The following is a 16,011-nucleotide window of genomic DNA, read 5'->3' on the forward strand; positions in this document are numbered from 1 at the left end:
TGTACCTGCACCCACTAATATTCCCATACTCAGCACTGTACCTGCACCCACTAATGTTCCCATATTCAGAACTGTACCTGCACCCACTAATATTCCCATACTCAGAACTGTACCTGCACCCACTAATGTTCCCTTACTCAGAACTGTACCTGCACCCACTAATATTCCCTTACTCAGAACTGTACCTGCACCCACTAATGTTCCCATACTCAGAACTGTACCTGCTCCCACTAATGTTTCCATACTCAGAACTGTACCTGCACCCACTAATGTTCCCATACTCAGAACTGTACCTGCTCCCACTAATGTTTCCATACTCAGAACTGTACCTGCACCCACTAATGTTCCCATACTCAGAACTGTACCTGCACCCACTAATATTCCCATACTCAGCACTGTACCTGTTCCCACTAATGTTCCCCTACTGAGTACTGTACCTGCACCCACTAATGTTCCCATACTCATGTACTTATGTACCTTTCACTGTATCCAAACTGCACTGTTAATCCTCTTCCCCCAAACACAGCACTTGCTGCTGACCTATATTATATTCACAGTCTTTACAACAATGTTCCCTGCACATCTGTTGGCAATATATATATATATATATACTATGTACCTATCTTGTTTTATGTTGCTCTCTACTGTCCCTTGCCCTGGGGTCTGCTTTCTAAGTAATTATGTATCTTCTTATTCTGGCTGTTTGCAGGCTCATTTATTCCACACAATAAGAAGCCACTCAGAGCGGGAGTCTACAAGGCCAGGGCCGGGGGCTGCTTACAGCCTATTAATTCTGGCCCATCGTCCTGGCTCTTATCACTGCCTCAGTGCCTCCTATAGGAACCGAAGAAAAGGCAGTTCCTCCCCTTGGTCCAGACACCTCTTGAATGTTTTTTATTTAGTGACTTGTTCTTGTTTCAGACCACTTTAGGCAGAGGAGTGGAGACCATCAGTGTGCGCTAAAAGTGACCAATTAGACCAAACGCCCATCAGTTTTAAAGGAAAAGGTATTTAATTGTATTTCATTTTAATTCTCTGTATTTCACTCAGTCCAGTCCCCCTCTTCACTCACTATTCTTTCCACTTCTCTCTAGTGACTATACTCATCTGTCCCCATTGTAGTCCCTATGGTTTTATGGTGGCCCCCTGCTTTTTATATCATCTATATTTTGTTACTTGTGCTTTTCTGTTTCCACTCCTCTTGCCTCACATGTCCTTGTACTTCTTTCATTTTGTTCAGTATGCTTCCCTCTTCCAGTGCCCTCATTAATCTATGTACATTATGTTCACCTGTTACTATCTCTGCTTTAGACTCCACGTCTTCTTACTTTCCTCACCTGAACAGTCTGTATTCCTCATTTAAAGCCATGACTTCAGAGATCTTTGATTCTCCATCATACACCATTTCTGGTTGCTTCATCAGAGTCTGCTCCCCCTTTATACTAGACAGTGTAATAACGCTTGGCCTGTCCTATACCTGGGGCCATTTCAACGTGTGCTTCACCATCACCCACTTCCTTCTTGTGCATTGTACTATCCCCCCCATCTCTTTGCTGTCATCAGTGTCTGTGCTCCAGGCTGGAATATAATGGAAGAACAGCAGCTTTTGCCCATGGTAAATCTGTGCAGCTTTTAAAGGATTTAGTGGCACTCAAATCGTAAAGTGACCTCAGAGGGAAAAGGGGGGAGAGTGTGCGCTCACATCCACGGCGCAGAGTGTCAGCACCACTCAGATGCATGAGAGACATTGTAAGAGGGACCCAGAACACTGGCATGAGAGGGGCAAAAAGCAGGATACAGGGGTGAGCTAAAATAGACAGTAATGGAATCAACAACATAGGACAAGATTGAAACCAGAGATTTGGACTGCTGGATATGGAAAGGGGTTGCATTAATACAAGAAAGTAAGGGCCCTATTTTTAAGAGGGAGTTATAATGTTAATTAATACCATTCACTTATTGCCTGGCTGAGAAATTACAAACTTTCCCTAAACTTTCCACCATCTCCTGTAAGTAACTTGCATTCCTGTTGTGTTTGTTTTGTTTATTTTGCAATCCAACATTTTTGTGAATTTAATATTAATGTATAATGATATTGCATGTTTTAGAATGTCACTTAGATTGTGTCTTTACAGGACCGTGTTTATGCTGTAATGTGTGTATGTGTTGTATGCATCCCAAGCATGTGATATGTTTACTTGTGATGTATAACCTCTGTGAAAACTGCAATATTTCAAAAGTCATTATGAGCAAATAAAAGCTTCGTGTTGAAAATTAGGCAACTTTTCCTATTAATTTTCTGCATCAGTTCCTCAGTTTTTTAAGATTTCTTCTGGCTGTTCAATAGAAAACTTAATTAAATAATAACCTGTCCTGGTCATAGACACATAGGTTCTTGGATTTTTGCAAATAATTGTATGCAGGACCAGGCCAGATTATAATTTTCAGGATGTAAACAGTGAAGGTTACATTGAATGACTGCATTCAAGATTTTGAAAACTGTGACGAATTTGATATAGAAACTATAACGGAAGATTGCATTCATTTTCATTAAAGGAGACCTACCATCAGGAATACACTAGCTGAGGTATTCCTAGTGGTAGTTTCATTTCTCTGTTCTAATCCCTACACTGTCTTTATCTAATCATTGTGCCCCAACTAAATACAAAATACACCTCCTCTGGATCATCTGCAGAGCTCCAGAAAAGAGACCAAAGTTATTGCGCATGCGTCAAATCACTTTATTTACAGAAATATTATACCCATTTTAGACTGGTTGTCCCACCAAAAACTCTTATCCTCATACCTAACGTCTTACTGAATTCTCCTTGTGATGAAGGGCCAGTTCACATGTGTGTGTAACTCCATTCAGATGTTTGGTGCTTCAGGGACATTGGGGGACATTTACATGAGGTGTTGGTGTCTGCACTGGCTTTCAGAAAGAAGATGCACATGTAATATTGTAGAGCTGTGCCGATACATTTCTGTCGCCGATACCATTTTCTGTCCCTGGGACCAAAATCTGTCCCGAGCACCAGAAATGTGTCCAACAGTCGGAGAACAGGCAACAGCAATGTTTTGTGTCCCTGCTAGACCAGATTTGTTTAGGTCTACTTTCCGTCAGTTTACAGCGCCCAAAAATGGCCGCGACACATATTAATTGAGTCTGAGTTTCCACTCCGCCAAAGCCACGCCTCCTTTTTGGAGAAGAGTCGGAGCAGGCGGAAAAAGTCGTTTTTACTGGCGCCGCCAGCTAATTAATAGGTTGGAGAGCAGAACATGCGGTGAGAGCGCCACAAAACTGTCGGAAAACGCCATAGTAAATGTCCCCCATTGAGTGGAGCACAGGTCACTCATGTGCACTGGTTGTTAATTGAGAGGGAGGATTCAGTGTGACTTTTGGTCACCTGTTCTCCATTGTCGGGTCTCCTAGCAGCTGAGCCTCCAGCAATCACGTACATAACCTCTATCCTAGTTTGAAAACCCGTTTAAGGGCGCGTTCACATGGTGCGTTGGTTGCGTTTTGAAACGCATTACAACAGCTGAGGAGAGGTGATTTTCCTAATTACATTGTTTACAAAATGTATCAGTTAACATAAATTTAATTAGGCAAATCTCTCTTCAGCTGTTGCATTGCACTTTGACATGCATGCATTAAAGGGGTATTCTCGCCTGGGCATTCGCATTCAGTTTCACTAATCTTCCATTTATAAACATTTCTTCAATTGGATGTTATTAAAAAAAATGTTCCTGTGTGAAGATAATTTCTCATAAATGAAGCCATGTTGTCCCTTAGAAACGAGATAGCTTCCTCGGATACGACCACGTCACACTCTGGCAGCGGTGGCGAGACATGCGCTATTGAGTCCTGTCTGACCTCCTGGATTCAGCGATCATTACCACAGGACGGCTGTGGGTCATGTAGTAACTCCCGGACATTTCATATACAAAAACCTTTTGTTTCTTTGTGCAATCCCTCCAGCAGACGTGGCCGTATCCGAGGAATCCATCTCGTTTCTAAGGGACAAAATGACTACATTTATGAGAAATTATCTTCACACAGAAACATATTTTTTAATAACATCTAATTGGAGAAATGTTTATATATGGCAGATTTATCAAACTGAATGTGAATACCCAGACGAGAATACCCCTTTAAACGCCACATGTGACTGCACCCTGAGGGCGCGTTCACACGTTGCACTTTGATTGCGTTCTCATTGGGGGACATTTACTTAAAGTGTCGGTGTCTGCATTGGCTTTGTTACCGACCTGCTCTCGGTAAGAAGACACACATTTAATATTGTGTAGCTGTGCAGAGACATTTCTGGCGCCGAGACCATTTTCTGTCCCTGGGACCAAAATCTGTCCCGAGCACCAGAAATGTGTCCAACAGTCCCTGCTAGACCAGTTTTCTTTTGGTCTACTTTCCGCAAGTTTACAGCGCTGGCGACACATTAATTGTGTCTGAGTTTCTGCTCTGCCAAAGCCATGCCACTTTTCGGAGAAGAGTCGGAGCAGGCGGAAAAAGTCATTTTTTCTGGCGCCGCCAGCTAATAAATAGGTCTGAGAGCAGAACATGTGGTGAGAGCGCCACAAAACTGGCGGAAACGCCATAGTAAATGTCCCCCCTTGTGTTTTAAAACGCATTACAACAGCTGAGATGAGGTGATTTGCATGCGTTTTGTTAACGCAAACGTTATCATAGCGGTAACAAATGTAAATAGTAATGTAATTAGGCAAATCACTTCTCCTCAGCTGTTGTAATGCGTTTTATAACACAATGAGAACGCAATCAAAGCGCAACGTGTGAACGCGCCCTCAGGGGATTGATCAATAAAAACAATTATCACTTATCCACAACATAGATGTTAAATCTGTGATCACTGGTGGCTCCCACAGGATAGGCTTCCCCTGCCCTCCCTTTGAGTCCAGCAGCCGTCATACATGACCCTTCCACTCCATTTAATATCTATTTTGATTACTAAAGATAGCGGAGTACAGATTTTGACAACCACCAATAGTCCCAGCGGGATTGAATGGAATGGTAGTGCACAACTCTAGAGAAAGTGGAAACAGGTGTAAAAATAACCAAATTATCTTAAATGATGTCAGGTTCCAATAGCCTCTGGCATGTTGATTTAAAAAATGCCTTTTTTTGTGCTTCTTAATACGGCCTGCGGCACACTTGGCGTTTTGACGCCGTTTTTGGGCGGTTTTTAAGCAGTCCGTTAAAAAAAACACATGCGTTTTTAAAGACGCATCCGTTTTTAAAATTTTTGTCAGTTTTTCCCAATTATCATAATTATCATAATTGGGGAAAAACTGACAAAAAGGAAAAAACGGAAGCATTTAAAAAAAAAAACCACATGCGTTATCACAACCAATGCGTTTTTTTAACAGACTGCTTAAAAACGTCCCAAAACGGGTTCAAAACGCCAAGTGTGCCGCCTGCCTAAATCCACAGCTTTTTAATTGTTTCTTTAACATTACCTGGCTCCCTGCCAGTAGTGTCTGGTGAGTCCCTGGGGCAATTGTGTTCAAATGGCACAAGTCCCCTCCCCCTCCCTCATCGCCCTCCTCCATCATCGTCCTCCCCCTCCCTCATTGCCCTCCCTCATTGCCCTCCTCCTCCCTCATCGCTTTCCTCCTCCCTCATCCTCCACCCCACTTCTGTCAGTTCTCCGCCACAGGGGGGTAATTTTTGGCCGTGTTCACAGGTTGCATTTTGAAACACAGCTGAAGAAAGGTGAATTGCCTAATTACATTATTGATAAAAATTGTGTTTACAAAACACAACTGTGAGGCTTATCAACGCATGCGTTTCCCTGAAAACGCATGTGTGTTCGGGCCGAGGACCGCCCCCCTGTGCGCTAGCATCCCGTTATGCATCATTAGTGCGCATTAAGTAGTCTTGCGTCGCATTGTGTTTTTGACGCATTCCACTGGCTTCAGCCTTGATTACATGCTAAGGTTACATTGGGGGACATTTACTTACAGTGTCGGTGTCTGCATTGGCTTTGTTACCCACCTGCTCTCGGTAAGAAGACACACATTTAATATTGTGGAGCTGTGCAGAGACATTTCTGGCGCCGCCAGATAATAAATAGGTCTGAGAGCAGAACATGTGGTGAGAGCGCCACAAAACGCCATAGTAAATGTCCCCCATTGTGTTTTAGCAGATGCAGTGGAAACACATTGTAACCTTAGCATGTAATCAAGGCTGAAGCCAGTGGAATGCGTCAAAAACACAACGCGACCCAACACATGTTAATGCGCACTAATGATGCAGTCACATGCTGCGTTTAACGCGTTTACAAGACACAACTGTAAACGCATTGTTAATGCATGTGTTTGTTAACTCTATGTTAACGCAATCGTTAACACTAGTGGTTTTTAAATGCAAGTGTTAACAGCTGTTTAATTAGGCAAATCTCTCTTCAGCTGTTGCAAGGCGTTTTTAAACGCATGCGTTAAATGCAACGTGTGACTCCACCTTTAAGGGTGGTGTCACATGTGGCGTATTGAATCCAATGCGATATGTAATAATGTAAATAGGTAAATCGCCTTTCCTCATCTGTTGTAAAAAAAAACGCAATGTAAACTCAACTAAAATGCAACATTGCCCTCAAAGAAACCATTAAAAAGCAACAATTTACTGTTGAATAAGATCATATAAGAGTTTACTGTTACTCTGTTGCTGCTAGCCTGTATTCACACAAACATGGCTGATTGTTGGTCATGTGGTTTAGTAACCCTCCGCTGTTTAATCTGATTTTTTCACTGACCCATTCACTTGAGTGGGTGAATTGGGTCAGTGGAAATAAGTCTGAGTGCCCCGATTGTGAAAAAAAATAGAGCATGTCTTATTTGTTCATGGATCAGAGGCCCCACATGTCTGTGAAATATGTTTGTGTGAATAAAGCCTTATGAATTTTGAAAATACATCAAAATGTGGTTTTGCTGTTGTTGTTTTTTTTCGATCCTTTTTTTTTTTTTATTACTGGTGAAACATATATTTTGATGCGTCACCTGTAAAAAATAAAACTTTTTTAATGTGACCGTTATAAATTACAGCTACATTGCCTTTACCATGGCATACTGTTCTGAATAGGCGTTTGATTGCTTCATTCACCCCTTGATACGCCCTGGGCTAGACATATTTATATGGAATACTATTTTTGATGATCCATTGCCGGAAGGACCGTAGTCACAGATTGTGATTTGTTTATTAGAGTGCTCTGTGTTTTAAGATCATCTGTGTCCTTTCCAGCCATAATTCTTCTTATGTTCCTAAACACGTGCTGTCTTAATCCACTATATCTGGTACAGCATCCTTTATACAAATTTTTGGCAGCAGGTCAGTAATTCAGTGGTCGCTGTGTACATGGTGAAATGTTTGTTTACACTTACAGAACTAGATATGTATACCGCATATACTCGAGTATAAGCCTATCCAAGTATAAGCTGAGGCCACTAATTTTACCACAAAAACCTGGTAAAACCTATATTTGTTTTTACTCGAGTATAAGCTGAGTTTGGGGTTTCAGCACATTTTTTTCTGCTGAAAAACTAGGCTTATACTTGAGTATATATATAATATAGACATTTTATCCAGTACATTATACAGGCAGTCCCCGACTTACAGCCCGACCTTAGTTACAGATAGACCTCTCTGCCCCCTGTGACCTCTCTGGATGCTTTATTTTAGTCCCAGACTTCAATGATCAGCTGTAAAGTGTCTGTAATGAAGATTTATTGATAATCCTTGTTCCCATGACAGCATAAAATTTTGAAAATCCAATTGTCAGTGGGACAAAAAAAATTTGGACACCCTGTAGCGCACATATAAAAAGAAGATTTTTGCATGAAGAATATTCCCCCATAGGTATAAATGTTATATGACATTGGTGTCTGTACTGGGCGGCAACACTGCGGTGACATTGTAAATCATCACAGAGCTGCATACGTCCTCTATAACATTGGTCATCCTATCAGAGGCTATATACGTCCTGTGTCACATTGCTAGACTCGTCAGGGGCTATACATGTCCTTTATTGCATTGGGATGTTGATCTTGAAATGTGTATATTCAGAATCTCATTGGTGTTTGTTGTAGTGGATGCATTGTGTTCTCTAGGAGATGTACAATTTTGTTAGTTACTAGATGTCAGATGAGCGCTGTGTAGGAAGCTGTGCAGTCTGGGGTTCTCTTAGTTAAAAATAGGATTTAAAGAATAGATGCAGAGATGGCCTGGGGCACACTGTCACTGGCAGGACTCTGAGCTGACTGTACGGCTCTCTCTATTCCCCTTCATTCTGTATCCTGTGAAGGTTTGGATAAAATCATTTTCAGATTTTTCTTCCTTTCCCTTTTTTCTCATCTCTGTATACTTCCCTCTGTCCAGTCATCCCTTGACCTCTACAATATGAATAATGATAACCGGTCCCCGTCACATCTCCCTATCAAGTCCATTTCCTCATTTAGCTTAAAACCCCTTGTTGTTGGAATGCATGGACCTTTATTCACTGCCTTATCTCTTTGTTCTTCTTAGAGATCTCCCAATCAAACGTTTTTGGATATAGCCTGAATGACACAGACAACAAGCTTTTCAGTCCTCCTTGGAGGGGATCTCAGAAAGATATGGGACCGCCGCCATCGCCAAGAGCACTCTTCTTCTTCCTCCTCTTGCATAGAGGGGTTGAGGCCCAGCAGAATACTCAGCCTCACTCAATTAAGATAGATGGGGACATTACTTTGGGAGGTCTGTTTCCAGTCCATGCAAAGGGACCTGCAGGAGTCCCATGTGGGGAAGTAAAAAAGGAAGCTGGAGTTCATCGAATGGAAGCTATGTTATATGCGCTGGATCAGATTAATGGCGATCCTGAACTCCTTCCCAATTTGACACTTGGAGCGCGTATTTTAGACACATGCTCTCGGGACACCTATGCTCTGGAGCAGTCACTGACATTCGTTCAAGCTCTTATCCAGAAGGACACGTCCGACATTCGATGTTCAAATGGAGAACCTGCCATTCTCAGCCGCCCTGAGAGAGTTGTTGGAGTTATTGGAGCCTCTGCTAGTTCAGTCTCCATCATGGTGGCCAATGTGCTGAGACTGTTTGCTGTAAGAAATTCTTTATCATATTTTCTTTATAAACCGTTTGCAACCGATTTAAAAGGAATCTGTCAGCAGTTTTGACATTGTTAGGTAGCAGCCCAGAAGATCTGTGTATGTTAATAGTGAGACTGAAGAGCTTTCTACTTTCTGCACTGTGCTGCTACCCAGATCCCCTCTCTACTAAGAGTAGTAGCTGTATCAGGATTATGGTTGGATACTTACAGTGTCTCTTCATACCTGATTTCAGCATCGGTTTGAGACACTGCATGGAGAACCTGCTAACTAAAGATATAACCTGATATAGTACTACTGGTTGTGCTAGTAGGGGCACAATTCTATTGCTCGCCTCAGTCAGCAGAGAGTTTAGTTTCACATTTACCTCCTTCCTTATAAAATCAACTTTTAAAATTATGCTATTGAACCTGAAGGGCTATGGGCATGTTGCAGTTCTTCACTGGCTGTTGTTACACTACAGCAGGGTGTCTTAGTCTCAACCTCCTTCCTACAATTCCTCTACTGTTGGCAGCAGTGAGCACACAATGGAAGGGGGAAGGACTCCTGCACAGTGTAACAGCCTGTGAAACTGCTGCACAGAGGGACTCTACTAACACGCCTATATCCTCATTAGCATAATGTAAAAAGATTCTTTTAGAACGAAGATTACACACTGTCACAGTGCCTGGATCTATGAGTAATGTCCCTGGTTTATTATGCAATCTTTACATAAACATTCTTTATCCCATCTGCCTTGTTCACATGGTAGTCATTTGTTAGGGTGCATTCATACTGGGGCACATTTACTACGGACTGTGCGCCAGTTTTCTGTCAGACTTTGCACATTCTCTCAAGTGCAAACAGGTAATTAAGAAGTCTCTGCACCACATTTGTGTCACACGCTACCCTTTCATGACTACCTCCACTAGTCATCATGTGACTCAAATTTATGCCCTAAAAGGGGCGTTCCTGTGCTCAGTCATACCGTGCGCCAGATTTTACATGCAAATTCTGACTGTAATATGTCGCACTTTGTCGGGGCAGCGCAGAGTGAGCCAAATTCATGCAGAACGGGCGCCACAAATCATGTATCTGGCGCCCCTTGCACTATACAAAGGCAAATTGCACATAGTACAGAATGCACTGTTCTTAGTAAATGTGTTTTTAGAACATGGGAGAGGTGTAATCAGAAGGTTTTTGGCTACACATGAATACACATGTTGTTTTGTCCAGGAGCTTTCCCAGCATATACAGGAAACTTACATTGTTCTGTGAATGCCATTGCCTAGTACTTGCTATGTTACCTGCATGTTGGGTAGATAATACCTAAATGTAACTCTTGGGATTCTCTGCTGTTAATTAACTCAATTTCTGGCATATGTTTATATATATTATAGTCTTCTCACGCTGCATTTAGAAATCTCCTGTGCTGCTGTATTATTAATAAGTTGTAGACAAACCAGACTAACATTTTTTCCCATGTTGAGTTTGCAGTTTGGTTGTATATATTCTCAGTGCATATTAATGGCCATTTTAAATTTGGATTGTTAAAATAAGGCGCTATCAGATATGCATAGAGAAACATAACAGTGAATAAACATAAATAGTCCAGGGTTACATATCAGTGTACAGTAGTATATGCCTAGCCATACAAGAGAAAACTAAGAGTACAAAGAGACCACAGTGGCCAAATATTATGCGCTATAGAAGGTAGCGATGCCCACGAGCAAGCAGCAGATACAATATATAGAATAGACATTCGACTGAAAGGCATCTAACACATAGAGGTGTGGAAGAGTCAGAGAGGAATGGAGGTTTTACCCTCCAGGTCTGGAGAGAGCAGAAGCCAAGGAACTTCAGAATGCAGAGTCTTAAAATCCCCCTGCTGGTGCACCGGCGCCCATATTCACCAAGAAGCTCTGACCTCTTAGTAGATCGGGTTCAATCTCAGCCAGTTCACACCTAACACTAGGTCTGACTGAGTTTTCTGCTACAGGTTCTGGTGGTTTTTGGGCTTCAGGTGCATAGGCTGAAGTAGTATGGGGCATTAATCAATTTTGGTGCAGGATTCATGTTTTTGGCGCACAAATTGTGCTACAATTTAAACAGGGATGTTAGATTGTGGCGCAAGGGGTTGATGAATTGGCGCAGGACCGAAAACGTTTTGAACAAATTCCACATTCATGACGGTGCAATAGAACTCCATAGTCCAACTTGCCGTAAACTAGAAGTGCAGGAAGAGTGTTGGATTCCCAAATTGTGCACTCAAAAAAAAAACAATTTGTGAGTGTCAGAAAAGCAATATTTTGGCGCTGACACTTCATAAATAAGGCACAACTGGCGCAGCAAAGGTAAAAAGAAATCAACAATTTTCTGTCAGTAATGAATGTATTTCTGTAAGGTCCTGTCTGTGACAGGATCTTACAAGCATTTACTATGGACAGCCATGGGGGTCTTAGATCACACCTTTGGGCTGCCATAGCAATGTAACCCTGGCCAAATTTATTGATGGTTTTAGACCATTTTTATGCAGTTTTCAGTTTTTTTTTAGGCTTGTCCAAAACAGGGTGTGTCCTCTGTTAAAAAGGGGTCGTGGCATCTCAGAAAATAGTCTTGCACCAGAAAATTCTAAATTGTGGCGCAGCAAACTAGACCAACTAATGGGAGGTGTAAAGTACGACTCGCCGGTCCTATACTGCACCAGAATAATCCAGCATCAGACACAATAACGAATCTGGTGCAGAGAACGGTCTATTCTATTCTAGTCTAAAGACTGACACTTTAATACATCTACTACAATGTATTCAGCAGAAAGCAGGTTATAGAGCAAGAGTAGCTGAGCAGGTACTATACAATACAACAGCTGAAGAAAGTTTTTCCTAATTCAATTGATGTCAACAAATGTGTTTACAAAATGCAACTGTTAACACATGTGTTAGCTGAGTTAACAAACACATGAGTAAACAGATAAGTTTCATAAATGTAAATGTTGACATCATTTTAACTAGGTAAATCTCTCTTTAACTGTTGCAGTGCGTTTCGAAATGCATTTGTTTAAACATACCGCTTTGACTCTGTTTAGAAGTGCAATGAAAGCACACAAGGGCGTACCACTGCCTGATCGCATATGCATTTCCATGGAAACGCATGCGATAGGTAACCAGCACCCGGTGCCTTGCATTTAAACAATGGTGCTGGGCAGATTGTACATAATGGGGCTCATTTACTAAGGGTCCGCAGACGGCACAAACGTCGGTTATTCCAACGATTACCAAATTGCGCCACATTTAAAAGGGTATTGTGGCACACGCAATCATTTTTTTTTGGCGCAATCGCCCCGGCATTCATACAACATAAATCGGGGTGGCTGGCCGTCGGATGGTCCGAAGGATTCGGACTGCGGGATTTAACATTTAAATTGTGTTGCAAGACAATGCGCTTACATACACTAGGAAGAAGAAGGTGAACTCCGGCGGACCTGACAGGGGAAACAACACATGCAGGATATCCTGCGCATGATCTTAGTGAATCGCAACAGAATTCATCCTCGTCGGACCGTCCGGATCGGGGATCGCACAGGGAACGGGTAATTAAATGTGCCCGAAAGTATCTGCAGGCTGCATGTTATACAGCAGGAGGAGCTGAGCAGATTGTACAGTATCCTATCTGCAGGCAGCATGTTATAGAGCAGGAGGAGCTGAGCAGATTGTACAGTGTCCTATCTGCAGGCAGCATGTTATAGAGCAGGAGGAGCTGAGCAGATTGTACATAGTGTCCTATCTGCAGGCAGCATGTTATAGAGCAGGAGGAGCTGAGCAGATTGTACAGTATCCTATCTGCAGGCAGCATGTTATAGAGCAGGAGGAGCTGAGCAGATTGTACATAGTGTCCTATCTGCAGGCAGCATGTTATAGAGCAGGAGGAGCTGAGCAGATTGTACAGTATCCTATCTGCAGGCAGTATGTTATAGAGCAGGAGGAGCTGAGCAGATTGTACATAGTGTCCTATCTGCAGGCAGCATGTTATAGAGCAGGAGGAGCTGAGCAGATTGTACATAGTGTCCTATCTGCAGGCAACATGTTATACAGCAGGAGGAGCAGATTGTACATAGTGTCCTATCTGCAGGCAGCATGTTATAGAGCAGAAGGAGCTGAGCAGATTGTACATAGTGACCTACCTGGAGGCAGCACGTTATAGAGTAGGAGGAGCTGAATAGATTACCTTACATTAACTTTGTAATCCTACCAGTGATTGACTAGCAGGTAGCAGTCTCTGTACTTTTAGCATTATATATATATATATATTACCCGTATATACTCGAGTATAAGCCGACCCGAGTATAAGCCGAGGCCCCTAATTTTAACACAAAATACTGGGAAAGCCTATTGACTCGAGTATAAGCCGAGGGTGGGAAATGCATGGGTCACAGCCTCCCCAGTATATAGCCAGCCCCTGCCCCAGTGTATATAACCAGCCAGCCCCTGCCCCAGTGTATATAGCCTGCCAGACCCTGCCCCAGTGTATATAGCCTGCCAGACCCTGCCCCAGTGTATATAGCCTGCCAGACCCTGCCCCAGTGTATATAGCCTGCCAGACCCTGCCCCAGTGTATATAGCCTGCCAGACCCTGCCCCAGTGTATATAGCCTGCCGCACCCTGCCCCAGTGTATATAGCCTGCCAGACCCTGCCCCAGTGTATATAGCCTGCCAGCCCCTGCCCCAGTGTATATAGCTTGCCAGACCCTGCCCCAGTGTATAAAGCCTGCCAGACCCTGCCCCAGTGTATATAGCCTGCCAGACCCTGCCCCAGTGTATATAGCCTGCCAGACCCTGCCCCAGTGTATATAGCCTGCCAGACCCTGCCCCAGTGTATATAGCCTGCCAGCCCCTGCCCCAGTGTATATAGCCTGCCAGACCCTGCCCCAGTATATATATCCTGCCAGCCCCTGCCCCAGTGTATATAGCCTGCCAGACCCTGCCCCAGTGTATATAGCCTGCCAGACCCTGCCCCAGTGTATATAGCCTGCCAGACCCTGCCCCAGTGTATATAGCCTGCCAGCCCCTGCCCCAGTGTATATAGCCTGCCAGACCCTGCCCCAGTGTATATAGCCTGCCAGACCCTGCCCCAGTGTATATAGCCTGCTGCAGCTGGCGGACAGATCGCACAGAAGATATGCAGGGGTATTTATTTTTTTGACTCGAGTATAAGCCGAGTTTGGGTTTTTTTCAGCACATTTTTTGTGCTGAAAAACTAGGCTTATACTCGAGTATATAAGGTATTTCACAATTACTATCCGGCTAAGGCAGCGTTCAAACATTGCATTTTTTTGCATTAACATCATGTCACACTAAACATTATGTTCACCATATATTCTCACATTGCATGTAACACAAGAATACAGCCGTGGAAGCATTTTGTGTCAGGTTTTAGATTATCTATGTGTGCCAGGATTGAGACCTAGCGATGATTTAGGCCAGGCGTTCTCATGGTAATCAAATTAAATGTGTAAGGCTTGCTCGGGCTTCACTGGCAGTATGCAAGGTTAGAGATTATGTGGGTAGTTCATGACACCCACCCTCCATGTGCTAAACTAGGGATTATGTTTGTGTGTCAGAGATGAGATATACATGCAGATGCTGAAGTCTTGTTTTGCATGGGAATTATTTTAGGATAAATATAAACAGACAAGATTATGGTTCAATTACAAAAAGACCATAAGAAATGTAAATGTTTGCTTGATTTGTGTGGTGTGCATGCTTATTACATCACTTTACATCACAGTTGATTACTAGATTTTATCCCTTTTTGTTACATAGGCTACATACACTGCTAACAGGCTGCCTCCATTTGGGAAGGAAGCAGTGTTTACATGCACCCTGGACCACCATAGTGGAAACAAAGGGTCACTTTCTTTTTATAGAAGTAATTTGATTTAACATGGATTATATGACATTTGATATTATGAAGACAAAGTTAATTTTCCTGCTTCAGAATGAAAGACTTCACGCCTGATATGTGTTACAGAGTCTATCAGAAGGGGACACCATGTGATCAGCTTATTGGGGGACCGAGTATATGACATATGTTGTCCCTGATTGTCAGATGCATCTCCCATCTCTTTCAGATTCCACAAATAAGCTATGCTTCCACGGCTCCAGAACTCAGTGACAATAACCGGTACGATTTCTTCTCTCGTGTGGTGCCACCTGACTCTTACCAGGCACAAGCCATGGTGGACATTGTAAAGGCCCTTGGATGGAACTATGTGTCCACACTGGCGTCTGAGGGCAACTATGGAGAGAGCGGAGTGGAAGCCTTTGTGCAGATCTCTCGTGAAGCTGGTGAGTTCCTACTTGCCACACGTTGACTGACAACATTTTTATCCTCAAAAATAAACATATATTTTATAATAATTGATGAACATAATTTTTTTTTGCAGGGGGTGTTTGTATTGCTCAGTCTATCAAGATTCCCAGGGAACCTCGTCCTGGAGAGTTTGATAAAGTCATACGAAGGCTGCTGGAGACGCCTAACGCCCGAGGAATCATTATCTTTGCCAATGAAGATGACATCAAGTAAGCATTTAAGCCTCCTCTGCTCCTGTCAGGTTGTAAACTCTTGACAGCGTTATTTCAGAGGCCATACACTAAAGAACAATGGCCAACAATGTGATGTGTATTGTGATGTCCTCTGTCCTACGACTCTTATCTGAAGGGGCGTTGAGGATACTTTCATCTTGCTGCCGGAGGTGTTTGAGAAAAGATTATTTGCCTTTCTCATTTATAATACATTCACACTCGCCTGTGTGGGGGTGAGGAAAAATAGCTGTTGTTTTATTGACTGGTGCATTGCCTCCATATTTGTTGGCAAATTATGTGACTCCTTTGTGACTGTTGT

At 42.9% G+C, this 16,011-nt stretch overlaps 1 protein-coding gene across 11 annotated transcripts in view; it reads left to right on the top strand.

Moving 5' to 3' along the window:
• LOC140077683 (metabotropic glutamate receptor 6-like) overlaps positions 1-16,011 on the top strand; it is a 63,483-nt gene that overhangs the window by 13,201 nt on the left and 34,271 nt on the right. For 4 of the 11 annotated variants that reach the window (XM_072125037.1, XM_072125031.1, XM_072125034.1 and 1 more), the window contains exons 2-5: positions 922-1,007; positions 8,555-9,126; positions 15,239-15,455; positions 15,554-15,689. In XM_072125037.1, coding sequence (XP_071981138.1) covers positions 8,644-9,126; positions 15,239-15,455; positions 15,554-15,689 — 836 coding nt within the window. In that variant the 5' untranslated portion in view covers positions 922-1,007; positions 8,555-8,643. Of the gene's footprint in view, positions 1-709; positions 1,008-1,680; positions 2,010-8,270; positions 8,334-8,554; positions 9,127-15,238; positions 15,456-15,553; positions 15,690-16,011 lie in introns of those variants that run through there. The other 7 variants (XM_072125032.1, XM_072125033.1, XM_072125030.1 and 4 more) reach the window with 6 other exon arrangements.

The sequence above is a fragment of the Engystomops pustulosus genome, chromosome 9 (genome assembly GCF_040894005.1).
Source record: "Engystomops pustulosus chromosome 9, aEngPut4.maternal, whole genome shotgun sequence".
NCBI classification, from domain to species: Eukaryota; Metazoa; Chordata; class Amphibia; order Anura; family Leptodactylidae; genus Engystomops; species Engystomops pustulosus.